At 42.0% G+C, this 27,049-nt stretch overlaps 8 protein-coding genes across 8 annotated transcripts; 1 reads left to right on the forward strand and 7 right to left on the reverse strand.

Moving 5' to 3' along the window:
- Positions 1–970: 970 nt before the first annotated feature.
- On the reverse strand, positions 971–12,479 carry LOC308323434 (leucine-rich repeat-containing protein 3-like; the record flags this gene model as incomplete). The annotated part of the gene is made up of 6 exons (XM_080775165.1): positions 971–1,039; positions 1,575–1,777; positions 2,380–2,458; positions 2,862–3,026; positions 3,262–3,387; positions 12,273–12,479. 6 exons carry the CDS (start codon positions 12,477–12,479, stop codon positions 971–973), a joined length of 849 nt encoding a protein of 282 aa, XP_080631291.1.
- Positions 12,480–16,416: 3,937 nt separating this feature from the next.
- LOC308323925 (histone H2B 1/2-like) lies at positions 16,417–17,126 on the reverse strand (the record flags this gene model as incomplete). The annotated part of the gene is made up of 2 exons (XM_080775789.1): positions 16,417–16,504; positions 16,820–17,126. The coding sequence occupies 2 exons, from the start codon at positions 17,124–17,126 to the stop codon at positions 16,500–16,502; spliced, it is 312 nt and encodes a 103-aa protein (XP_080631915.1). The 3' UTR covers positions 16,417–16,499.
- A 2,434-nt stretch (positions 17,127–19,560) lies between these two features.
- On the forward strand, positions 19,561–20,084 carry LOC308324015 (histone H4; the record flags this gene model as incomplete). The annotated part of the gene is made up of 1 exon (XM_080775911.1): positions 19,561–20,084. The coding sequence occupies one exon, from the start codon at positions 19,561–19,563 to the stop codon at positions 19,870–19,872; it is 312 nt and encodes a 103-aa protein (XP_080632037.1). The 3' UTR covers positions 19,873–20,084.
- Positions 20,085–20,857: 773 nt separating this feature from the next.
- Positions 20,858–21,271, reverse strand: LOC308323224 (histone H3.2; the record flags this gene model as incomplete). Its single annotated transcript, XM_080774905.1, has 1 exon — positions 20,858–21,271. Exon 1 carries the CDS (start codon positions 21,266–21,268, stop codon positions 20,858–20,860), a length of 411 nt encoding a protein of 136 aa, XP_080631031.1. The 5' UTR covers positions 21,269–21,271.
- Positions 21,272–22,074: 803 nt separating this feature from the next.
- Positions 22,075–22,686, reverse strand: LOC308324712 (histone H1-like; the record flags this gene model as incomplete). The annotated part of the gene is made up of 1 exon (XM_080776953.1): positions 22,075–22,686. One exon carries the CDS (start codon positions 22,684–22,686, stop codon positions 22,075–22,077), a length of 612 nt encoding a protein of 203 aa, XP_080633079.1.
- A 1,143-nt stretch (positions 22,687–23,829) lies between these two features.
- On the reverse strand, positions 23,830–24,913 carry LOC308324722 (histone H2B-like). Its single transcript, XM_080776963.1, has one exon. The coding sequence runs from the start codon at positions 24,716–24,718 to the stop codon at positions 24,344–24,346; it is 375 nt and encodes a 124-aa protein (XP_080633089.1). The 5' UTR covers positions 24,719–24,913; the 3' UTR covers positions 23,830–24,343.
- A 386-nt stretch (positions 24,914–25,299) lies between these two features.
- Positions 25,300–26,311, reverse strand: LOC308324726 (histone H4). The gene has a single exon (XM_080776966.1). The coding sequence runs from the start codon at positions 25,749–25,751 to the stop codon at positions 25,440–25,442; it is 312 nt and encodes a 103-aa protein (XP_080633092.1). The 5' UTR covers positions 25,752–26,311; the 3' UTR covers positions 25,300–25,439.
- Positions 26,312–26,457: 146 nt separating this feature from the next.
- On the reverse strand, positions 26,458–26,964 carry LOC308324717 (histone H2A). The gene has a single exon (XM_080776958.1). The coding sequence runs from the start codon at positions 26,941–26,943 to the stop codon at positions 26,557–26,559; it is 387 nt and encodes a 128-aa protein (XP_080633084.1). The 5' UTR covers positions 26,944–26,964; the 3' UTR covers positions 26,458–26,556.
- Positions 26,965–27,049: the final 85 nt, after the last annotated feature.

A 27,049-nucleotide genomic window follows, 5' to 3' on the forward strand; every position in this document is an offset into this window, starting at 1 on the left:
GTGAAATAAAAGTCTCTGTTTACTTATCTGTAAATCAATAGAGCTAGCTTCAATCCACTGTGCTCTTTGGCTCGTTGAACACATCTATAATTATAGATGAGGGATAGATTGTTGCTCTGAAAGTGGTTGACACGCATGCACGCAAGCAAGCGAGCGAGCACACACACACACACACACACACACACACACACACACACACACACACACACACACACACACACACACACACACACACACACACACACACACACACACACACACACACACACGCATGCATGCATGCACAAATTGCACACACGCAAAAACACCAAGACATAAAACAGCATGCCATACTGTATAAAGGGACATTTCACACTACCAAGTGAGGTGAACATTTAGCATGTTTGTTATGTCCTGATCCTCAAGGCTTTCAATAGGCGGTGCTGAACACTTCCACATTATCATCATCTGAGGAGAGAATCCCACCCGTTGGGAACAGCTATAACAAAAACATCGCATGGATGCACCTGGGACGTATCATCAGTGATGTATCCTGAGGTCAACGGGGTTTCGGGTCTCGCAACACCCCTCACTCAGGCGACCCGAATTACGTCCCAGTAGCTACCCTCAATCAGTCCCACTAGGGAAAAACCAGGGGCACACGATCCGTTGGAACTACTCCAGAACTACTCTGCCAGGGCTGGGAGGTACACTTCTGGCAAATGGAGCGAATAAAATATGTGTTGTTTGTTTTACCTCTATTTAGCCACCACAAGCTCATGACATCTTTACAGATGAGGGAACATGCAGTGTTGGGCAATATCTATGAGTCGTTACACTACCAATATGGGTAGCTTCACTGCTTTCAGAATGATGCTACTTTCCCCAATAGTTCACTAGGCACATCAACATAGACTAGCACAAGAAAGAGTGTTGAGTGTAGGTTTGTATCAGATCATGTCCCTATTTTGGGTATGCCATTACAACTCCTTCAATGCCACATGACGCCCTTGGACACCTTTCCTGTGACGCCCTCGTTGCCACTGGCGCCTTTGGACGCCTTTTGGGGAAAGAAAGGGGAAAAAAATGTTTTACTTCATCCAGATTTCGAAAATTCCTCTAATCTGGTGTTCAGGTGATGATATGCACATTACATGCACAATAGAATTACAAATTCTTTATTTTATTTATAATGGGCTTCGGTGGCAACGAGGGCCAAAAATGGTATCCACCTGTGGCACTGGAAGGCAAACATTTTCAAAACTTAGTTTTGAAACCTTTTAAAAAAGAAAAGAAAAGAAAAGAAAAGAAAAGAAAAGAAAAGAAAAGAAAAGAAAAGGAAGGAAAATTTAAATAAATTGGCAATCTCACAACACTTCATAATTCAACCAAGACTTGCAGGTTACATCCCTATAAATGGCCGTCTCAATAAGGGAAGAGACCTAGTTTAAAACTATTACGAAAACGAGTAGTTTTCTTCTGTTCTTTTCTCTTGGTAACCAGAAACAATTGTCAGCAAACCTGGGATGTGGGATGGTGTTCTACACACCAAGGAGACGCCAAAGCTCTCCTTGCAATCTGTTTAGTTTCTAAACATGCCCAGTGGGTAGTGACTTCAGGTAGTCCATGTGACGCCGTGTGTCCTCTTGGTTGGCGCGTACATAGTAGAGCAGGTAGGAGATGACCATGGAGAACCAGAGGAACATGGTGACCAGCATGGCCACGTCTGTGGTCCTCCTCAGAGAAATGCACAGGTCCCAGTCCTCTGCCAGCAGCACCAACGGAACTCCCACTGCAACTGGAAAGAAGTCCAGTCAAAATCAATATTGAGAACGAAAATACATTGCTTGGATGCCCCATGGACGTATCCTCAGTGATGTATCCCAAGGTCATCGGGGTTTCGGGTCTCGCGGACATCATACCCCTCACTCGGGTGATTTTATTTCACAAAAGCATTTTTTAAAACCTACACTACAGGAATTATTTTAATGAATACAATGCAATTTTAACCAAGCTGAATGGTTGTATATTTGAATACTTATTTGAATATTTATTTGCTGGTGGTCTCGCTACTCTTCCATTAAGAAATGTAGACCCTGGTGCTGATGGGGAGGACAACTACTGGTTGTATACATTTATGTGAAGTAGACGTCACAAAAGATTCGATACTAGATGTGCCACTATTTTATAGAGGGTATGCACATGCATAAAGCGAATGGCAAATCGAGTGGCAAGGTGAGTTTAACATCGTTTAATGTAGTTTAATGCAATCATATTGGAATTTTCTGTAATTTTCTGGCACTCTAACTTCCTGGTTTGATGATGATGTCACGCGTATACCCTCTATTGTAGTTCCGTTAACATTGAGACAGACATACAACTTAAGGATTGATAATGTACCCAGATCAGGAAGGTCAGAGGTCAGGCAGATGACCTCGGCCAGCGAAGAGGGGTCCAAATCCAACTGGGGCATCGATAACTGGCAGGGAGAGAGATACATGATGATGTACACAGATTTGATTGCCTACTCACTGAGTCGCAGGCCCGCACGCACGCACGCTCACACACACAGGTGGGAACCTCTGTGTTAAATTGGTATTCCCCCGCCCAAAGAATGTTACAAAATACATTATTTGGAAACATTCTACAATGGCTACAAAACCTCTACTGTAAATCGAGACATTTTGGGGCATAAACAAGAAGTTGAAGCATAGAATTAAGTGTGATAATGATGTGCTGTGCATGTTCACATCATGTTACATTACATTACTTAAGGCATTTTTCACACACACACACACACACACACACACACACACACACACACACACACACACACACACACACACACACACACACACACACACACACACACACACACACACTTGTAGTTTACAGTCGCAGTGCCAGGGGTTGTGTGTGAGGTTGGCATTTGCCCGCAGTCCCCCAACCGCAGCCGGGTCCAGCGTCGAGAGCTGATTGGACGACAGGTCCAGGAAGCGCAGCGAGGACGCCAGGCCTCGGAAACATCCGGCCTCTAGCATGGTGAGCTGGACAAATGAAATTAAGGACGTGCTGTGAAGTCAGTTTGACCAAAACTAACTGGGACTGGACTAAAGGCAGTTCTGTCATCATCAATGATACAGAAGAAGAAGGGATGTATAGCGATACCCAGAACTTGCATATCGGTCGATCGTTTGATAAATTATGTGGAATGGCATAGACTGGCATACTCGCAGATACCAGCATTTTAAGCAGTATATATTGGTATGGGGGTCAACTCACCTGGTTGTGTGACAGGTGCAGTTCAGAGAGCAGGGGAAGTCCAGAGAAGGAGTCCACAGGCAGAGAGCTCAACAGGTTGTGATCCAAGTACAGATGCATTGTCTGGCTGGGTAGTCCAGGAGGAACCTAGGTAACAGGACAGGTGGGAACCTCTGTGTTAATTTGGTATTCCCCCGCCCAAAGAATGTTACAAAATATTTTTTTTGGAAAATAACATTCTACAATGGCTACAAAACCTCTACTGTAAATCGAGACATTTTGGGGCATAAACAAGATGTTGAAGCATAGAATTAAGTGTGATAATGATGTGCTGTGCATGTTCACATCATGTTACATTACATTACTTACATCACACACACACACACACGCACACGCACACACACACACACACACACACACATGTTGGTTTCCATGAAGTGTGGGAACCAACAGCAGGGCCATCACTCTTGGGGACACCACTTTCCAGTGGTCCCACAGGCCTGAAAAAAATCAGGCAAGTTAAAAAAAAAATCTTTAACACAACTATCACCTCAGATTCTAGATTGGATGAAGTAATTTCACAGACTTGTCCTGACCATGCATCTTGGGGACCTATATTAATCCGTCGATTGTGGGGACTTAATTTGCATAAATCACACACCTGTTTTTTTACACCAAAATGGGGACTCAATGTCCTGGGGACATCTAATCAGTTTCATACTGAATTTTATGCAGGAAGCTTGGCGTACAGATACAGACTTACAGATTCAGAGTGGACCCTGTAACATAACCCTCAAACTGTCTGAGTCTGTCTCACAGGAGAGGCTAGAGAAGACAGCTGGGCACTGGATGCTTTGAGGAAAGAGCATATAATATGTTCACTAGATTTTACTGGATTGATACTTGACATTATCTTTACAATATAATTGTGTTGAACATTAAATGCACTGAATGATGTATGCATGTAGATCCTTTTGTAATGAATAAAAAAACAGACAAGATGTATTGGCCATAATAACGTAGGGCAATATCTAGGGCAATATGTCTATTTTCAGGAACTCAACAGACATGTATATGACCTGAATGTTTTACTTAAACCATTAAGAACGCGTGACACATCACCTTAGCTTTTCACTGCTACCATTCTTTTTAATGTCAGCTATTGAAAAATAGCTGACCATTTGTCATAGCTGGCTCTTGGCCATGTCAAACATTGGGATGCAGGAGACAGAGCAACAGTGTAAGAAACTGTATTTATTATGCAGGCCTTAACATTACAACTTAAAGAGGACAACTATGAGGTGTGGAGTCAGTGATCAGTGGTGTGGTGGTGATGGATGTGTGGAACATGGTGTGGTGTGTGTGTGGATGGAAAGAATAAGGTAAACATAGTAGGAAAAAAATGACAATGCTTTTTTCTTTTTTATAAAGTATATTTATTGTTTTTTTAAAGACAAACAGACATTACACAACAAGAACATAATAACAAACAAAAGAAAACAAAAACAAAAACAGCTCAGGTACAACACTATTATAAATAAAAAGATTGAATATACAAAGACATGACAAGGACAATGAACCATAATGACATAATGACATAAGTGACTTTCAAATTTTTATAGACTCCCTATCAGGGTATACCTCCATACAGTACATTAATACATATATTAAAAAGGCAGACAATAGTTATCATAGGCACCAAATCATTACAACAAGAGCAGACCCATGCATGCTCCACTCAAAGGCGACAACCGCCACCCCTCCAGGCGGCAGGGCCACCGCCCCAAGAAGCGGCCCCGATGCAACGCATCAAGACCCCTGCCCGGGCGACCATTCCCCCATACCCAAAGGGCAGACAAGCCCCCACCCAAAGCAGAGCACCCACTAGGGAAGAATGCTGGCATATAAGATATCTAAGGTTGGTACGGAAAACCTCCAAGTATCGTGGCAGACAGTGTGGTTCCAATATGATTCAAATAAGGGTCCCAAATTTTGTAGAAAGTCTCCAATTTAGAATGCAACATGCATGTAATGTATTCACAAGGAATACAGCCCATTATAATGTTATGCCATGATTTATTTCAAGAGCAACATCCTTGATTCAAAACAAAATAATATTTTTCCAAACGTTAATAAGTTACGCATCATCATCGTCTCCAGTGATTGATCTTTCTTGATGAGCTTTCTTCATTTCTTTAATCCCTAGAATAGAGTCACTACAATCTGAGGCACTGTGCTCACTGTTGTTTGGGACATATTCCTCTCGATGAGCTTTCTTTATTATAGGGATTGAGTCACTACATTCTGAGGCACTGTGCTCACTGGAGTTTGGGACATATTCCTCTCCACTGTCTGGTGTTGAATACAATATTTCAGAGTCATCAAAGCTTTTGGTCCTCAACTGTGATGAAATAACATCATCTTGTTCACTGTCTGGAGTTGAATCAAAGAGTTCATCAGAGCCATGAAAGCTTTTGGTCCTCCTCAACTTTGGTGAAAGAGGATCTTCTTGTTCACTGTCTTCAGATGAACTGAATAGATACCTTAACGTCTTGGTGCTTGGTAAGCACAGTAATTTGTCAGTTGAGTCAGTGAACTCTTTGTGGTGGTTTGCTGGAGCCATGCGTGTCTGTGGGGCAGGCTCCATCCCCTGGTGCACACATACACACACGTCGTAGAACATCTGTGAAGAATAAGATTCATTGAATATTTTAGACAAGAGGTAGGCATGTGAATGTGCATGTTGAATTCACTTATTGTACGTTTAATAATATCACTAGTATTTCAACATCCTGATTTAGTCCAATACACCAGTATGTTGGACAGTAGGCATTCAAACACATTTTGTATGTGGTCTATGAAGACTTTTAATACAATTTAGGCTAAAATGCATGACGGGGACAGACGTCTTCTGAAGTTTAATTTATTCAGGGTACAAGCTTGCTTAAATACACACACATATCCACAACTTAAAACATGCCTTTTGGGGACCCCATGTTAATGTGCATGATGGGGACATAAATGTCTACTGAAGTTTGAATTATTAGCTTGCGTAAATACACACACACACCATAAAACATGCGTTTTGGGGACCCCGTGAGGTGTACATGATATTACTAGACATTAGGACAATAAAATAAACTAATTATGTTGGACAGTAGGTATTCAGTACACACTTTTAGTTATGTGATCTACAATATTTAGACTTTTAATGCCCTTTACTTTAGGCCAATGTGCGTCACGGGAACATACATGCTGTTAGAGTTTTTAACGGGCCTGACAATTAAAGCCTGGACCCGAACTGGTCCAGCCCAAGGCTTGGCCTGGCCCAAAACATTACCATAATGTTAAGCCTGATAAGCCCCAGTAAAGGAATGTTGCAGGCATGTCATTCAACATCTGGTTAGAATAAGATTCATTGAATATTTAAAAGACAAGACGTAGGCATGTGAAAGTAGTGCACTTGACTATCAATGTTGAATGCACTTATTGAAAGTTTCTTTGGATAAAAGCGAGTTCGAAATGACTCATGTAAGATAATGTTACTAGTATTACAACATCCTGATGTAGTCCAATATACCATTTTGTTAGATAGTAGGTATTTAGAACACACTTTCAGTTTTGTGATATATATAACACACTTTAAGCTAATGTGCATCATGGGGACATATAAATACACACACATGTATTCTGAAGTTTAAATTATTTTGCCTTCAAGCTTGCATAAATACACACACACACACAAACATCTTAAAACATGCATATTGGGGACTCTGTGCTAAATGTGCATCATGGGGACATCTCTTCTGAAGTTTAAATTATTTTGCCTTCAAGCTTGCATAAACACACACACACACACAAACATCTTAAAACATGCATATCGGGGACCCCGTGCTAATGTGCATCATGGGGACATATATGTCTTCTGAAGTTTAAATTATTCCGCCTACTATCTTGCATAAATACACACCTCTAAAAACATGCATTTTGGGGACCCCGTGAGGTGTACTTGTTAAACTGATATTACTAGACATTAGGACATTAAAAGAAACAAATGATGTTGGACAGTAGGTATTCAGTACACACTTTCAGTTATGTGATGTACAATATTTAGACTTTTAATGCCCTTTACTTTAGGCCAATGTGCGTCAAGGGAACATACATGCTGTTAGAGTTCTCAACGGGCCTGACAATTAAAGCCTGGACCCGAACTGGTCCAGCCCAAGGCTTGGCCTGGCCCAAAACATTACCATAATGTTAAGCCTGATAAGCCCCAGTAAAGGAATGTTGCAGGCATGTCATTCAACATCTGGTTAGAATAAGATTCATTGAATATTTAAAAGACAAGACGTAGGCATGTGAAAGTAGTGCACTTGACTATCAATGTTGAATGCACTTTGAAAGTTTCTTTGGATAAAAGCGAGTTCGAAATGACTCATGTAAGATAATGTTACTAGTATTACAACATCCTGATGTAGTCCAATATACCATTTTGTTAGATAGTAGGTATTTAGAACACACTTTCAGTTTTGTGATATATATAACACACTTTAAGCTAATGTGCATCATGGGGACATATAAATACACACACACATGTATTCTGAAGTTTAAATTATCTTGCCTTCAAGCTTGCATAAATACACACACACACACACACACACATCTTAAAACATGCATATTGGGGACTCTGTGCTAAATGTGCATCATGGGGACATCTCTTCTGAAGTTTAAATTATTTTGCCTTCAAGCTTGCATAAACACACACACACACACACACACATCTTAAAACATGCATATTGGGGACCCCGTGCTAATGTGCATCATGGGGACATATATGTCTTCTGAAGTTTAAATTATTCCGCCTACTATCTTGCATAAATACACACATCTAAAAACATGCATTTTGGGGACCCCGTGAGGTGCACTTGTTAAACTGATATTACTAGATATTAGGACATTAAAAGAAACAAATGATGTTGGACAGTAGGTATTCAGTACACACTTTCAGTTATGTGATGTACAATATTTAGACTTTTAATGCCCTTTACTTTAGGCCAATGTGCGTCAAGGGAACATACATGCTGTTAGAGTTCTCAACGGGCCTGACAATTAAAGCCTGGACCCAAACTGGTCCAGCCCAAGGCTTGGCCTGGCCCAAAACATTACCATAATGTTAAGCCTGATAAGCCCCAGTAAAGGAATGTTGCAGGTATGCCATTCAACATCTGTTTAGAATAAGATTCATTGAATATTTAAAAGACAAGACGTAGGCATGTGAAAGTAGTGCACTTGACTATCAATGTTGAATGCACTTTGAAAGTTTCTTTGGATAAAAGCGAGTTCGAAATGACTCATGTAAGATAATGTTACTAGTATTACAACATCCTGATGTAGTCCAATATACCATTTTGTTAGATAGTAGGTATTTAGAACACACTTTCAGTTTTGTGATATATATAACACACTTTAAGCTAATGTGCATCATGGGGACATATAAATACACACACACATGTATTCTGAAGTTTAAATTATCTTGCCTTCAAGTTTGCATAAATACACACACACACACACACACACATCTTAAAACATGCATATTGGGGACTCTGTGCTAAATGTGCATCATGGGGACATCTCTTCTGAAGTTTAAATTATTTTGCCTTCAAGCTTGCATAAACACACACACACACACACACACATCTTAAAACATGCATATTGGGGACCCCGTGCTAATGTGCATCATGGGGACATATATGTCTTCTGAAGTTTAAATTATTCCGCCTACTATCTTGCATAAATACACACATCTAAAAACATGCATTTTGGGGACCCCGTGAGGTGCACTTGTTAAACTGATATTACTAGATATTAGGACATTAAAAGAAACAAATGATGTTGGACAGTAGGTATTCAGTACACACTTTCAGTTATGTGATGTACAATATTTAGACTTTTAATGCCCTTTACTTTAGGCCAATGTGCGTCAAGGGAACATACATGCTGTTAGAGTTCTCAACGGGCCTGACAATTAAAGCCTGGACCCAAACTGGTCCAGCCCAAGGCTTGGCCTGGCCCAAAACATTACCATAATGTTAAGCCTGATAAGCCCCAGTAAAGGAATGTTGCAGGTATGCCATTCAACATCTGTTTAGAATAAGATTCATTGAATATTTAAAAGACAAGATGTAGGCATGTGAAAGTAGTGCACTTGACTATCAATGTTGAATGCACTTATTGAAAGTTTCGAAATGACTCATGTAAGATAATGTTACTAGTATTACAACATCCTGATGTAGTCCAATATACCATTTTGTTAGATAGTAGGTATTTATAACACACTTTTTTGTGATATATATAACACACTTTAAGCTAATGTGCATCATGGGGACATATAAATACATGTATTCTGAAGTTTAAATTATTCTGCCTACAAGCTTGCATAAATACACACACATCTTAAAACATGCATATTGGGGACCCCATGCTAATGTGCAACACAGGGACCACGTGAGGCCTACTTATGTTACACTGATTAGGACATTTAAATAAAAGTGGGGTACAAGTGGAAAAGGCATGCTGTGTTGCTGAAAACCTCTCCACAAACCTCTCTAGAGCACAACTACAAAGATTTGGATTACATTTCCTCTACTGCAACAATCTCACTTTGAATATAAATAAGTAAGTCAGGCTTATATGTTTGAGAACATGTCCTCACCTTAGTCCGCCATGGCCAGTCAGTTTCCATGGTTGTAGCTCAAATTTTCACCTGGTAAGATGTCTCACAGCAAAGAGACTTGAGGTGAGGTTTCTCTTCTCCTTGCATAATTATGTTCTTCCTCTGTTTATTACCCTTATACTTTGTCTTATACTTTCCTGAACCTGCTAGTCACCAACCCCACCACAACATGCAGGGAAGCGACTATTTAGGAATATGTATCAACATTGATATCAATATGTATGGCACCTGAATTTCCCAAGGATAATCAATAAAGCTTGCACAGTACAGATGGACAAAAATAATAAGTTAACGCTATTTTTGGTACATTCTGATCTATGTCCTTTTGCTAAATCCGGTTGCAATGTAGGCTCATCAATTGCAAATTAAGTAGATGGTTTTTAGTATCAAGTATACAATAGTATTAAATTAATGGTATTATTAAATATGACAATGTTTGGTTTCACTGTCTACATGGGCGACTTTAACGCACTCTGAAAAAGCTGCTTTGAACAGTCCTGACATATCTCTGCACAAGACAGTGGTCGGAATGTGAGGTCGAATGTGCACTCCACTGTACTGTACTGTGCTGCGCTGCACTGCCCTCCACTCCACTGCACTGCACTGTACTGTACTGCACTGCACTGCACTGTACTGTTATCCACTGTACTGGTATCCACTGTACTGCACTGTTATATACTGTACTGTAATACGCTGTACTGTACTGTACTGTACTGTACTGTACTGTACTGTACTGTACTGTACTGTTATCCACTGTACTGTACTGTTCTGTTCTGTTATCCACTGTACTGTACTGTACTGTACTGTACTGTACTGTACTGTACTGTACTGTTATCCACTGTACTGTACTGTACTACATTCCACTGTACTGCACTCCACTGGTATGTACTGTACTGTACTGTACTGTACTGTACCATTACACTTACTATTACACTATTACACATATTAAATTATTACACTATTACACTAGTACACTGTTTACGCTATAACACATATTATGCTATTACACTAGTACACTTTTTACACTATAACACATATTATGCTATTACACTAGTACACTTTTTACACTATAACACATATTATGCTATTACACTAGTACACTTATTACAATTACTATATTACACTTAATACACTATTACACTATTACAATTATTACACTATTACGCTATTCTACTATTACACTTATTAGCCTATTACACTATCCCTCTATTACACTTATTACTCTACTACACGTGATAGACTATTACACTTATTATACTATTACACTATTACTATTATTCCACTAATACACTTATTACAATTATTTCACTATTGCACTTATTACAATTATTTCACTATTGCACTTATTACACTATTACTCTTATTACATTATTACACTTATAATCACATTGCTCCATATTAATCATTGACAGGGGTGATCTTGTGTTCTTCAATGTGTTTTGGCTGGGGACCCCCAGGCAATGCTTTGACCATGTCTCGTGACCCCCGCCCCGCCCCCCTCCCCAACACCAATACAAATTGACTCTATACATATTTTGGCAATACTGTACTGTACTGTATTCCACTGTACTGTAATGTACTGTACAGTACTGTTATCCACTGTACTGTACTGTACTGTACTGTACTGTACTGTACTGTACTGTACTGTACTACATTCAACTGTACTGTACTGTACTGTACTGTACTGTACTGTACTGTACTGTACTGTACTGTACTGTACTGTACTGTACTGTACAGAGAGACCCCCCCAGTGAAAACTCCTGTAATGTAGTGCACCATTCAAAATGTGTTCAGTTGATCAAACTTAGCTACGGTCCCCGTAACGCTGGTTTGAGCTTATGGAAACTTATGTAAATCTCTGATCTGTGATTGGCTAGTAGTGTTTTTGTGTTCTCACACACACTCTCACACACACACTGCAGTACCAACTATCGCCTGCTGGGGGATGTCCCCATTATTAACACACTTGTCATGAACTGTGTGTGTGTGTTCATGAACATGAAAACATGTTTTATGGGACTTGCTAAAAAAATTACACCAGACACATCAGCAACCTCTCCCCTACCTCCTGAATGATTTGTGTTATGGGGACCTACACATTTGTCCCCATACTGTTTGAGGTCCTCTGTAGGTGACTGTGTAAACAAGCATGTGTCCCCATTATGACGGAGGAACAAACGCACACACACACACACACACACACACACACACACACACACACACACACACACACACACACACACACACACACACACTTGTTAAATGTGTGTGTTTAACCTAAACTGTGTCTCACTCTCACCTGTGTCAAGCCCAGTCCACTGCAGCGGAGAGTCAGCCCTCCATCCAGTGTAAAGGAGTGGAAACAGCCATCGCCGCCACCTCGATGGCGCCACAGGGCAGAACTTGATGATGATGACGTCAATGTCAGGCCAGACAGTAGAAGAAGACTCCTCAGGAAGTCCGACACAAAGGACGCAAGTATACACTTGGTCACATGGTGAGGCATTGTGGGATATGTGTATCCCTTATTTGGTGTGCTTAGACCAAATTGAGAATTTAAAGTTACCTAAAATGAGAGCAACACCCTTGGTTGTTGTTAATGTTAAACCAGTTAAATTAATTAAAAAAGGTAACACACTAGGAGGAAGATGTCCACACAATCCAATATTTGCATTTAATCAATTTGCATCTGTTGGTGTGACTCCTAGCACTCAGCTTCAGTTCAGCGGGGAAGCAACAATGATCAGTAGTTACATGACGTTCCTCTTCTTTGCTTAGTTTGCTGAATCCCATTCAAATCAACAGCATCTCTGAAGCATCAACTGCTTGAGGCCGTGTCTCCAAAAGTATGTCATACAAATGTATGTCAAGTGGTAGGCTATGCACATCTCACTGCTCAAGTCAGGTCTTCCCTGAGGAAATGGGCTAATCCAAAATCTTGTTATGGATCATGCGCGGATAGCAGAAGTTATACAGACAGTTTCGATCAACATTTCCTCTGAACTGGACAACAAGTTGCTGCCACAGTGATTCATTCAAGCTGACGTCACGTCATGACAACTTTCCCTTCAATGTGAAGGTTCTGGAATGGATGACGACGACCAGACTCCTTTTAGATGGTTGTGTTTGTGTGTGTGTGTGTGTGTGTGTGTGTATGCGTGCACGTGAGTGCGTGTGCATGCGGGGGTCCAGCACTTAAATGTCAAGTGTCACAGCTGAGGTCTGGTGAGGATGTACTGTAGTCACCCTGTAGAGTGAATAAAGTGAGAAAATGTCAGGCCGTCCACCCCAAGCACCAGTGAGTCATGTGGTTGAGCAGGGTGGATGCAGTAATGGAAGTATAGGCTACTCACATGTTTTGCTTATAAGTATCAATACTTCAATGTAGAAAAAAATATATATCAGTATTCCAAATGTACAAAAGTATTGGCATCAAAATATATTTAAAGAACCAACATTACACTTATATATAAGGGTTATTTGTTTCATGGTTGTTTTGTTTGTACAGTCATGTTTGTGTATAGTATCTATCTATCTATCTATCTATCTATCTAACAGTAAGTACAATATATCTGTCTCTGAGATGTAGTGGAGTAGTAGTAAACGTATTGAGATTATTTGTATGAATTGTACTTGGCATGGTACTGATACACTTAGTTACTTTCCACCACTACCCCTCAGTGTTACTGATGTTGGAGGGGTTTCATGTCATAGCCCACCAACTCACTCTGTGAGCCGACCAGTTGAAATACTAGCCGCAATTTGCAACTCTAGATTTTTTAAATAATGGGATGAATCTAGAGTTGCAATACCCTCCATTGACTCCCCATGTATTCATTTGCGTTTGCGATCTGCTTGTCTTAAACGACGTTAAACTCACCAACATTGCAGCTGTAGTCCAAGCTTGAATTATCCTCTTTCAATCTGCCGAGCTTGTTTTTCATAAAAATCCCCCGTAGACATGTTATGAGCTACGTTCTGTCAAGAAGAAGAAATATTGGAGTTTGGAAGCGCTCGTTTTTCTTAAGGTGTCGCGCTGCTGTCTTCTGCATTATGTGCAAATGCGAAACAGATGCATGCAAGGCCGTTCAGTGACTTACAACGAGCGCTTCCAAACTCCAGCACTTAGAAAAAGAATCACTTGCACATAATTTCTTGACAGAAAGTAGCTCATAACACGGGGGATTTTTATGAAAAACAAGCTCGGCAGATTGAAAGAGGATAATTCAAGCTTGGACTACAGCTGCAATGTTGGTGAGTTTAACGTCGTTTAAGACAAGCAGATCGCAAACGCAAATGAATACATGGGGAGTCAATGGAGGGTATTGCAACTCTAGATTCATCCCATTATAAAAAAATCTAGAGTTGCAAATTGCGGCTAGTATTTCAACTGGTCGGCTCACAGAGTGAGTTGGTGGGCTATGACATGAAACCCCTCCAACATCAGTAACACTGAGGGGTAGTGGTGGAAAGTAACTAAGTGTATCAGTACCATGCTTATTGTTTAAGTACAATTCATACAAATAATCTCAATACTTTTACTACTACTCCACTACATCTCAGAGACAGATATATTGTACTTTCTGTTAGATAGATAGATAGATAGATAGATAGATAGATAGATAGATAGATACTATACACAAACATGACTGTACAAACAAAACAAGGTGCGGCTATTGAAATACATGATCTTGGAACAAAAACATGATCTTTCGATTGCTTATCAATCTGTTTCACTCCCGGCATTGTCTGTCTGTCTTTCTGTCTGTCTATCAAATAAAAACAATTAAAAAAAAGAAATGCTTTGAAAGAGGATATGAAACAGATCTAATGTCAACCTGTAAAACACAAGTCAAAAGTTACAATCAAACAGCTTTAATTATGAATGAATCATCTTGTCTGACCTGCTCGATGAATCATAGAGTATTCACCCGTCCAGCTGCTTCATCCATCCACCTTCTGCCAGCGGGTTCATATCACTGTCTGAGAGAGAGAGAGAGAGAGAGAGAGAGAGAGAGAGAGAGAGAGAGAGAGAGAAGGGGGGGGGGGGGGGTGGATTGAGCGAGAGGGGGGTTAAGCGAGAGGGGGTGAGTTGGAGGATGGGAGAGTTTAGTGTAACAATTAGATACAGAGAGAAAATAGAGAGATAAAAGATGAAAAGTAGAAAGGGTGTATAAGTGATTGAACCCAGATTGGTATCAAATAATTGATCTCTCTGTGGGGGTTTGGGCCCACAGTCGGAGACAATAGTAATCTCTATTGAAGATGATCGTGTTACAGAGCTAATCCTTCCACAGGGCAGATTATGAAACCATAGGATGCATTTTTTTCCCCTCCCTGAAACTTTAGTTCTCTCCTTTCAATCCTAGGACTATCTTTTTTATTTTTAAGCATCCTCACACTTGCTGGAACATTAACCCATTTAGGCCTAAGACCGATTCTAAAAACGCCTTCTAAAGCCTGACCTAAGTTTTCTGAAAAACTTCAAATATTTATATAGCAGCATCAATTTTTTGTATTTTTTTAATACTGTACATACCCAAAAATGGGTTCCCGGCCTGAGGGGGTAAAACACCAAAAGGGGTTCCCGCCCAGAATGGGGAAATATTTGACATTGCTTTATCCTCAAACCTTCTTACCTGTTATTTCTGATCATGTCCTGCCTTAATTGTCACTCCTAGTGAGAATCATACCATCTTCTTCCTCATGTCTTTTGGTCAGTGCCACGGTTTCCAATCTGAGATGCTACATTAAGAGAATACTGGAGAACTCGGGTCGCCGACTCTTCTTCATCTTTGCCGAGATTTCGGCGACTCTTCGTCACTTTCCGTCCGAGTTCTCAGACAGAACTCGGACCGGAAAGTGACGAAGAGTCGGCGAAAGGGGAAGAAATCTCGGCAGAATCTGAAGAAGAGTCGTCGCGCGGCGAATCTTCTTCACATTCTGCCGAATATTCTCCACGGTTTGCCGACTTGTCTTGAGAAGTCGGCAAAAAGGGTAAATCCGCCGAGTGTTCTTGTTACCCATTAGGATACGCCTAGACCAGTGGTGGGGGTGGGCAACTTCCAAGATGGAGAGGGCCACTATATTTCCACACTCACTGCAGAGGGCCACTTTGCATAGCCTACTGTTGAGCAGAAAGTGTTTTTTCCCCCGAACGAACGCCCTAATTCGTCATTGTCAGATAAAAGTATAAAAAAATAGCAGATCTACAAGGTGTGTTCACATCTGTTTTGTCTGACGGCTGTGATTATCTGTATTATTAACAGGATAGGAAAAGTCTAAATATGCACATATATTTAGTATTAAGTATTAGTGTTTAGACATAGTATGAATATTAAAGATGTGTAAACAAACATGCAACGCTTAAGGTAGCACCATGTTGCAGGTGCAGTTCACCAGACCTGTGGAAGACATTATCAAGGTGTTATTACACACGTTACCTTTTATGTTGGACTGGTGGAGACTGCCACACCATTTCACTGGGGGAAACAGAGGGCAAAACTACTACCGGTATCTCACGCCTTCAGCCTGGTGGAGAGAAAGAATGCGTTGGGATAAACTATGGTGGAATGTGTACATCATGATTAGTGTCCAGGCGGCACACATCACTCATCAACCACCATGTGAAAATGCTTAACTGTACTTTGTACTGCGATAGTAAATTGTGGAAACAAAAAAAACAAAACTTTAAAATGGAACTGGATCAACTCTTTAAGTGAGAACATGGGGGGGTCCTTAAAAGGACCTTTGGTTGGTTTAGTGTGGATTCTGCAGTTTACTTGGAGCTGGTGTACTTGGTCACAGCCTTGGTGCCTTCAGACACGGCGTGCTTGGCCAGCTCACCAGGGAGCAGCAGGCGGACGGCGGTCTGAATCTCCCTGGAAGTGATGGTGGAGCGCTTGTTGTAGTGAGCCAGACGAGAGGCTTCACCGGCGATGCGCTCAAAGATGTCATTGACAAAAGAGTTCATGATGCCCATTGCCTTGGAGGAGATACCGGTGTCAGGGTGGACCTGCTTCAGCACCTTGTACACGTAGATAGCATAGCTCTCCTTCCTGGTCTTTCTGCGCTTCTTGCCACCCTTCGCCGCGGTCTTTGTGACGGCTTTCTTTGAACCCTTCTTGGGCGCTGGCTTTGCTGGTTCAGGCATTCTAAAATTTCTCGAAGATACGGTGAAAAATGGTGCAACAAGGTCGTTGCGCCCCCCTATTTATAGGCTACGAATGCAAATGTTCCTGTGCGACTCCCAGTATATGATTGGTTCAGCTGTATCACGCGCTGCTCACGTGCTCCAAAGAGAGTGGTACACAGTACACACGCGTGCACACGCACGCACGCGCACACACAAACGCACACACACACACACACACACACACACACACACACACACACACACACACACACACACACACACACGAGAGTGGTGTTTGTGATTGTGTTCTCTTGACTTGCAATGTCTTTGATACAAAAGACACCACATCATTTTGCATGTTTAAAGGCTTGCCTGGGTTGTTTGGCAGCCCCTGAATGAAAGATCAACTTCTACTGGCTATTGAGATGTTGTTGTAAACAAACAAAAAATGCAAGATTGTTAACAGTACATGTATTACAGTCAAAGGTTGTGCAAAAGAACCAGGGGATGTTTCCATTCATCAATAAGGCATACAAATAACCACACTTTTACAGAGTAACAGCTGCCCTCCCTATTGTGTTAACAAAATGACTCATCAGCAATGTGTATGTGTCCATGGGTAATTATACCAACTACTGCCAAGCTGGATAATTCACAAGGGCAGTTAACCAAATGCAGCCGTCGTGCCCAGTCGTGAGTGACCCATCAAACGGCAATGCTTCTTTGTTTAGGTATACATTTCAGTGAATCTAAATCTGTCCTTTAGTCCAGGTGTTCCCAAACTTTTTTGGACCAGGTACCCCTTTTGGGGTAGATATTTTTCCAGGTACCCCCTCATCCTCGCAACACGGATAACAATATATTTACAACCACAAGCAGTGTTTCCTGCAGGAAAAAGCTTTGGCATGGTGCTGGGCACAGGCCGCAATTTTGATTAATTAATTCATTTGATTCATTAATTAATAAGATTAATACATTAAGATTAATTTGTATTATTGCTCTTGTATTGCTATTGGAGACACTGGGGGGACACTGGGGGACACTGGGCAGGCACTGAGGAGGCACTGGGGGCACACTGGGGAGGCACACTGGGGAGGCACGCCGCACTCGGGGGGACACTGGGGAGGCACTCGGGGGGACACTGTCTAAATGTATACGTCTAAATGTAGACGTCTAAATGTAGACGTCTAAATGTGTACGTCTTCTCTTATGGGGGTCCCTGGCATATCTTTTCAAATGGGGGTCCACAGGCTAAGTAGTATAGTGTCAATTTGGGGGTCCTTGACATGAAAAAGTTTGGGAACCACTGCTTTAAACACTTTAGCACTTTATGAACATGAACAAAATTGATGGGTCCCCCCTGGAACTCCCTCAGGTACCCCTGGGGGTCCCCGGACCCCACTTTGGGAACCACTGCTTTAGTCAACACAGCTTCAATCATTAAATCTCTGGAGTCTGACAGACGCTATTAAAAAACATTACCAAAACCAACAATCGTGGTTGTTCAAATATGGTGGATCTATATGCATTGTTGCATATGGGGACTATACCTTTTTGAAAAAGAGGTAATATATACAGTGCTTATATATGCTAAATAATACAATCATTGATACAATCATTGTAGGCCTATCTGTTTCAGCTACAACCATAATAAAATGATTCCAGACCGTTGGTCAGCGCAGGCAGACCTTCGCGCACAGCCGCGGAAAGAGGAAGCTGAAGCCCGACATTCCGGCTTTTTAGACAGCTGGTGGATGGAAAAGAAGCTCCACCTCCGCGGCTGACTGACGCGGAGGAGAGCGTTTCCGGGAATCTGTCCGTGGCGTCAGTCAGCCGCGGAGGTGGAGCTTCTTTTCCATCCACCAGCTGTCTAACCTCGCCTCACCAGGCTTTCCACCGCCTCTGAGGAAAGCCTGGTCTCTGTTTCAAAAGTCCGTATGATCCGCGCTGGGGCCGGATGATGTGTTTACGTCATGTTGTAGTATTGTTTTGTAGTCGCCAGACAGGATGAACGGGCGGCGACAACTTCCTTTTCCCTCTCAATAAAAGCTCTCGCTTACGAGAGCTTTTATTGCTTTTAATCAAACAGGAAGCAACAAACAGCTTCCTGTTTGTTGTAGGCAAACCATTGCCTACAACATGACGTAAGCATATCATCCGGCTCCAGCCAGGATCATATACCGAAATGAAATGGTGCCCAGGCTACCAGCTGTCTAAAAAGCCGAAGCTGTGCGCAGCCGAAAACGTGCGCGGCTGTGCGCGAAGACCGAGAACAAAGAAAGATACAACATGGCTGCTGCTGTGTGAATGGGGGAGGGGGTCTGCAGCTTTGACACCGCCCCGTGCAGACACTGCAGAGCAGTTTGCCTGTCCTCACTTAGGTCCTCACTACACACATAAGTACACAAGACTGTGAACCTTTTTCTCATTGTGAATCTTTAGCTGTAAGAAAATGTCAGGGCGCGGAAAAGGAGGAAAAGGTCTTGGGAAAGGAGGCGCTAAGCGTCATCGCAAAGTGCTTCGTGATAACATCCAGGGAATCACCAAGCCCGCTATCCGCCGTCTGGCTCGCCGTGGCGGCGTGAAGCGTATCTCCGGTCTGATCTACGAGGAGACTCGCGGTGTCCTCAAGGTTTTCCTGGAGAACGTTATCCGTGACGCCGTCACATACACTGAGCACGCCAAGAGAAAGACCGTGACCGCCATGGATGTTGTCTATGCTCTGAAGAGACAGGGACGCACTCTGTACGGATTCGGAGGTTAATAGTGCTGACTTGATCTACCAACAACCCAAAGGCTCTTTTAAGAGCCGCCCACAGTTTCTTTAAAAGAGTTTTCTGCTGATTTTAGTGATTGTAAAAAGGGGTCAATAACTTATCGAGTATCAATTCAAAGAAACGTGGCGTGGGGAAACTAAAATAGATATGCAGTCAATACATAAAAGTACTCACTGTAGAGCAGGGGTAGGCAACCTTATGCACGGGTGCCAACATTGGCACAGGGTGGTCACTGGCACAAGTGTGAGAGATGTTTTACTCACATCTGTATGCAAATTACATCGTACTGTATGACTGTATGAACAATAAAAATCGGATGGAAATACATTATTTGGATGTGGTGTCATAATTAAACGTAATGTCGATATGACAAGCTGACTATCAAGAAAATAAAGACACGGCACTAGTTTATGATGCCCACAACATTGTGCATGGCATTTGGGTAACTAAAGCTTATATATATAAGCTTTATTTATTAAATTATATATTATATAATTAGTATTATTCATGATTATTAAATGTATTAATTATATATATATATATAATTAGTAATAGTATATGAATTTGACGGTAGAGGCGGGAAAACATATACACCATTGAGCGCCACCATCTGTTGATCACGTGAACAGTGGCAGCAGTTAGCTACAAACGAAATTTGATTTAAAAAGGGGAACATCTTAACCATCGTGTGGAGTGTATTGATGGGTTAATTATGCTATACTAGTTGTATCGTCAGTGTGAGGAGACACCAGTGTCTGAAATGCTGTGTAAAACATGGGAGATAACATGTCAAATTGAAATGGCAGTAGGTTGAAATTGGGGCTTCCAGAGCTTATTGCTGTAGTTTCAGAAATTAGCTTACAGTCTAAAATAACTTTTGTTTATAAAGCGGAACATGCTCTTTAAAATAAATAGATGGTTGGCTCTTAAAAGAGCCGTTTTGGGGGTTCTACCAGACAATGTCAGAAAGGTTTAAGCACGTTCACCACGGATACGACGGGCCAGCTGGATGTCTTTGGGCATGATGGTCACCCTTTTGGCGTGGATTGCACACAGGTTGGTGTCCTCAAACAGACCGACCAGATAAGCCTCGGCTGACTCCTGAAGAGCCATGACGGCAGAGCTCTGGAAGCGCAAATCGGTCTTGAAGTCCTGGGCGATCTCCCGCACCAGGCGCTGGAAGGGCAGCTTGCGGATCAGCAGCTCGGTGGATTTCTGGTAACGACGGATCTCCCTCAGAGCCACTGTACCGGGACGGTAACGATGAGGCTTCTTCACTCCACCGGTTGCCGGCGCGCTCTTGCGAGCTGCCTTGGTAGCGAGCTGCTTCCTGGGGGCTTTGCCACCGGTGGATTTACGAGCTGTCTGCTTGGTTCTTGCCATGGTATCTCTCTACAAGTTGAAGAAAAGAGTTGTAATGAAACAGGCGCAGACTGCTGCCTTTTATGCCAGCGGCTCTGAGACGCTGTCTTTCCCTGATTGGCCTCTGGTCAGGAACCTCCTTCTTTGGGAGGAGCCGCACCGCACCTAACATTAGTCAGACCCAAGAAACATGGCTGAGATGTTCTGACAAAGTAGTGTTTAATTTTTTGGGGGGTGGGGAGTTCTTTGTTTAGGCATAATATTATCCCGCCTAATATAAGCTTGTCATCTAGAATTGAATTAATCTCTCTCTCTCTCTCTCTCTCTCTCTCTCTCTCTCTCTCTCTCTCTCTCTATTATAATACATTACCCACCCTGAGTCTACCAGATACTGTGTTCTCTTTTGTGGTTGGTTAACTCTGACATGTACCTATACATCTACTTTAAATTATATTATACAACTACATTTTACTATAATAGTAATTTACTTTAACTCCATGAGCTTCTTTAAATTGAAGTGACTTGGTCAGCGTGCCTGTTGCCACTCCGGCTACACAACTGAGGGCACTCATACATCTAGGGACATACTTTTGCAGAGTAGCCTAGTATTGCATTCATCAATATAGGCCTAGCTGTTTCAGTCTTAATTTAATTATATATACGTTAATTTATGAATTAATAAATATATACATTTAATTATATTTATAGTTATATAGTCACTGCGGACAATTATAATAAACAAAGGAACTTTCTTTAAATGAAGTTGTGGGTGGCTCTTAAAAGAACCTTTGTGGGGTAACAGGCGGGTCGATGTTGGCTGTGGATGTTTACTTCTTCTTGGCGGCTGCCTTCTTGGGTTTCGCCGCCTTGGGCTTTGCTACCTTCTTTGCTGGTGCTTTTTTGGCAGCGACGGGCTTCTTCACCTTCTTGGGACTCTTTGTCACCTTCTTCGGGCTCTTCTTGGCTGCTGGTTTCTTTGCAGCTACAGGCTTCTTTGCCTTCTTGGGAGATTTCTTAGCGGCTACGGGTTTCTTGGCTGCTGCCTTCTTCGGGGATTTCTTTGCCGCGGCGGGTTTTTTCGCTGCTGGCTTCTTGGGTTTGACTGCTTTCTTCGCGGGTTTCTTTGCCTTCGGTGCTTCCTTGTTCATCTTGAAAGAGCCAGATGCTCCGGCACCTTTGGTCTGAACCAGGGTGCCTTTAGCGACCAGGCTCTTGACAGCGATCTTAACGCGGGCCTTGTTCTTCTCGACATCGTAGCCACCGGCAACCAGAGCTTTCTTGACCGCAGCCAGGGACACACCTTTCCGTTCTTTCGAGGCGGACACGGCCTTGACGACAAGCTCAGCGACGCTGGGGCCGGTCTTCTTGGGTCGAGGTGCTGCCTTCTTCTTGGCTGCTTTAGCCGGGGCGGCCGCGGGAGCTGGGGCGACTTCTGCCATTCTGTAGAGGTTCGGGTATCAGATGCACAACTAAAGTCAGAGTATTAACTGTTGTTGAAGAGGAGGAGGGGGTGGAACTTAAAGGATATGTGAGAACCATGTAGACTCAACCCACTAGGTCAGTACTCTGTGCTGCAGAATACTGAGACAGTTGTGTTTTCTCTACAACTAAAACCAAATAAAATACATACAAAGAAATTGATTAAAGTCAGACAAAAAAATAGAGCAGATAGCAGACTAGTTTAGCTTCATAATCAAATCATGTGGAGCGCTGAGGAGTCCTGTGTTTTGTTTAGGGACGTTTAAAACCTCACTTGTACACCCTTACATGTACAGTTGTTTGTCAACTTTCCTCTGTCATTTGTCTTTTAAAATAGTTTAAACATATGATACCTTGTTCCATATTTGTTGCAGAGCAAGCAGAGATGTCTGGGTTTGGAATACACGTAAAACTAGTCGTTTGTGGCGAAGCGTTTTGTTTTTAATTTACAACTTTTCAGTGTCTGCAAACACAGCTGTTCGCCCTGTGGCATGGAGACTTATCAGAGGACACTTACTCTGCTAAGCTCTTGTTTTGTGAATGTGAAACCTGACCTGTTTCAATTAATTTCACACTTAAATGTATAATTTATATTATACATTACATTATATCTATATTCAAGGAGATATAATGTGCCATTTACAAAATAAAATTGACATTTAGCTCTACAAAATAAATAAAACAACAAGGCAACATATATAGCACATCTATACCCATACACACACACACACACATATATATATATATATATATATATATATATATATATATATATATATATATATATATATATACGTATACATATACACACACTATTTGATGTGTTTTGGATTATTTTTTTAATTTTGCAAGATGTGTATATTTGTATTATTTGATTACTAAAGAAAAGCCCGGCGATCCGAGCACTCAAAATGTAAAAAGAAATGAAATTTTAAAAGGCCAACATGTTTCGACTCACGTCTTGATCAGGCCCAGCTCAGATCTCTTCAGAATTCCAGTCCAACTGATCTTTGAAGTATCAGTTTATTTTTAAACCTATTTGCACCTCTCTCTTTGTCGCTCATTATTTGATTACTAATTGCACAGGAAACATATCCCATACACATTAGACTTAAAATGCATGGATTTGTATCAGGGCAGCAGATTATCATGAAGGCCTATGTTTGACTGACAAATGCCTGAATGTTCGGTATCTCTACAAGGCTGTCAGACAACCCAGCAGGACAATGCACACGTCACCCTATTAGCATGAAGTTAAATGTAGTCTACATCAACTGGCAAAGCCGACACCTAAATACTGGTACGACAGATCACATCATTTATTGAAACCATGTAATAATATACACTCACAAGTACACAGAACAGAAGCAAAGAGAAGAGGAAATATCATGACCACTTATGTATATGATGCATTACAATGTTTTTGGATTAAGAGTAATTAAACGTCGTCCCTGAGTTAGTCATTATTACAGACATGAAGCCACAGCCATGTTCAAATGCATTGGCGTAAAGCATTTGAAATTTCAGAGGCTTGTATTCATTTGTGGATCAACGCTTTCTTGAAAATATGGGTGGTCCTTAAAAGGACAGTTGTATTTTTATAGCAGACTATGCAGTTTACTTTGAGCTGGTGTACTTTGTCACAGCCTTGGTGCCTTCAGACACGGCGTGCTTGGCCAGCTCACCGGGGAGCAGCAGGCGAACGGCGGTCTGAATCTCCCTGGATGAGATGGTGGAACGCTTGTTGTAGTGAGCCAGTTTGGAGGCTTCACCGGCGATGCGCTCAAAGATGTCGTTGACGAAGGAATTCATGATGCCCATGGCCTTGGAAGAGATACCGGTGTCAGGGTGGACCTGCTTCAGGACCTTGTACACGTAGATAGCATAGCTTTCCTTCCTGGACTTTCTGCGCTTCTTGCCACCCTTTGCTGCAGTCTTGCTGACGGCTTTCTTTGAGCCCTTTTTGGGCGCTGGTTTTGCAACTTCAGGCATGGTTATTTCTTCCTCAATCGATTGAAGAAAACAAGTGAATCGTATCCTGCGTTGCACCAGTATTTATACAAAGCCAATGCAAAAGAACTGTACGACTCCCCGGAGTAGGATTGGCCGAGACTGTCATCATGCCACTGTTACGTGAGCTACAGAGGGCGGTGCTCAATGGAGTGAGTGTTGTCTTTGTTGCTGTATCTGTGATCATAATCAATAACTATAATAATTATAGTTGTGTATATTACTACTACTATTAGTAATAGTAATATTACTTGAACTCACGCAGCGACTTTTACTCACGCCAGGCTTTTATCTGCTAGTTTTAGTTTTGCGAAACTTGGTATGGTACTAGACATACCATAAATAGGCTACAGTATAAACAAAGCGCGAATACATACATACTAGCTCGGAACCTCATAGCTAGCTCTTAGTTTTTGGGAACTATACTGCGAAAGGGGTTCTCGCTACTGTTTAACGGGCTCAACCATATTTCTACCCGTGCAGGAATTTCATGACACGAAACCTTCTCAGAGCAAAAGCGTAGAAGTTACAAACGGAGCTACATAGTGCTACAAATATAAACTAGTACTAGGCTTCAATGTACGTTTACTAATACCTCTACTGAATTAACAGTATAAAATAAGCAGATACCGGTAACCCTTTTAAAGAAACTGTGGGCGGCTCTTAAAAGAGCCTTTGGGTTGTTAGTAGTCGAATCAGCAATTTAACCTCCGAATCCGTACAGAGTGCGTCCCTGTCTCTTCAGAGCATAGACAACATCCATGGCGGTCACGGTCTTTCTCTTGGCGTGCTCGGTGTAGGTGACGGCGTCACGGATCACGTTCTCAAGGAAGACCTTGAGGACACCGCGGGTTTCCTCGTAGATCAGACCGGAGATACGCTTCACGCCGCCACGGCGAGCCAGACGGCGGATAGCGGGCTTGGTGATTCCCTGGATGTTATCACGAAGCACTTTGCGATGACGCTTAGCGCCTCCTTTCCCAAGACCTTTTCCTCCTTTTCCGCGCCCTGACATTTTTCAGTAATGGTGTAGATGAGTTTATGAAAGTGAGTGATTTGAAAAGGCAAAGCCTCGTTTATTTATCTGTGTTCTGAGGACGTAAGGGAGGACAGGCAGACCTCGCTGCGTGGGCGTTGCCAAACCCCTCCCCCCATACCACACACACACACAGTCATGCAATTTCATACATCTTTATTAGATTAAGACAATCATAATAGTATACAATACGTATACTTAATAACCTGAACAGTCTCGGCAAGTAGGATATTACTATTTACCTTAACACATGTAATACTATTGTGTTAATGTGGCTGTTTAAAATGCTTGGCTTCGGTTGTTTTTAACATGAATCCATGGTTAAAGGAATTATTTGCTTTTGGAAATAGTTTTGATATATGAGATACCATTGGCAAATGTTTAGTTCATTATGTAGTGTCTGCCTGGTTCATAATCATAAAACAGGGGTCGTTCCGTTGAGAAATAATTTACAACACTAAATATTGGGGGTCATCCCTACATTCCCCACTTACCTTAGGTTTATTGTAAGCAGGGAAAAAATAACCTTTTTGCGGGGTGGCAGGCATGGGTAGTTGGGTATGCTCCGAAATATTTAATTGCCTATTTAACGTTACATGTCTACAAATAAAACACTATAACTATAGTAATATATGTCTGACCATCAATCCACATCCGCAGTTGAAGACCCATGAAGTTAGACAAGTAGAATATAACAAATTGTGTTGACATTAGAAGACACTCTTTGGTGAAATTGTGGGTGGCTCTTAAAAGAGCCTTTGTGGGGTTCGTTAAACGATTAGATTTATTTTGCCTTAGCAGCCTTCTCGGTCTTCTTGGGAAGCAAAACAGCCTGGATGTTAGGCAGCACACCGCCCTGAGCGATGGTCACACCACCGAGCAGTTTGTTGAGCTCCTCGTCGTTGCGGACGGCCAGCTGGAGGTGACGGGGGATGATACGAGTCTTCTTGTTGTCACGAGCAGCGTTACCGGCCAATTCAAGGATCTCAGCGGTGAGATACTCGAGCACCGCAGCGAGGTACACTGGAGCTCCGGCACCGACTCTCTGGGCATAGTTGCCTTTACGCAGCAGCCTGTGAACACGTCCCACGGGGAACTGGAGTCCGGCACGAGATGAGCGGGTCTTCGCCTTGGCCCTGGCCTTTCCGCCGGTTTTACCTCTTCCTGACATGGCTGATTTAAGAAAGCTGCGTAGTTATGGGAGCGAATATGGGAGAGAACTGAAAACCCCGTTTATATTTAGCTTTAGGCACGCGTTGATTGGCTAGTTGCTCCGT

This window comes from Protomyctophum bolini (genome assembly GCF_963924005.1).
Source record: "Protomyctophum bolini genome assembly, chromosome: 11".
NCBI lineage: Eukaryota > Metazoa > Chordata > Actinopteri > Myctophiformes > Myctophidae > Protomyctophum > Protomyctophum bolini.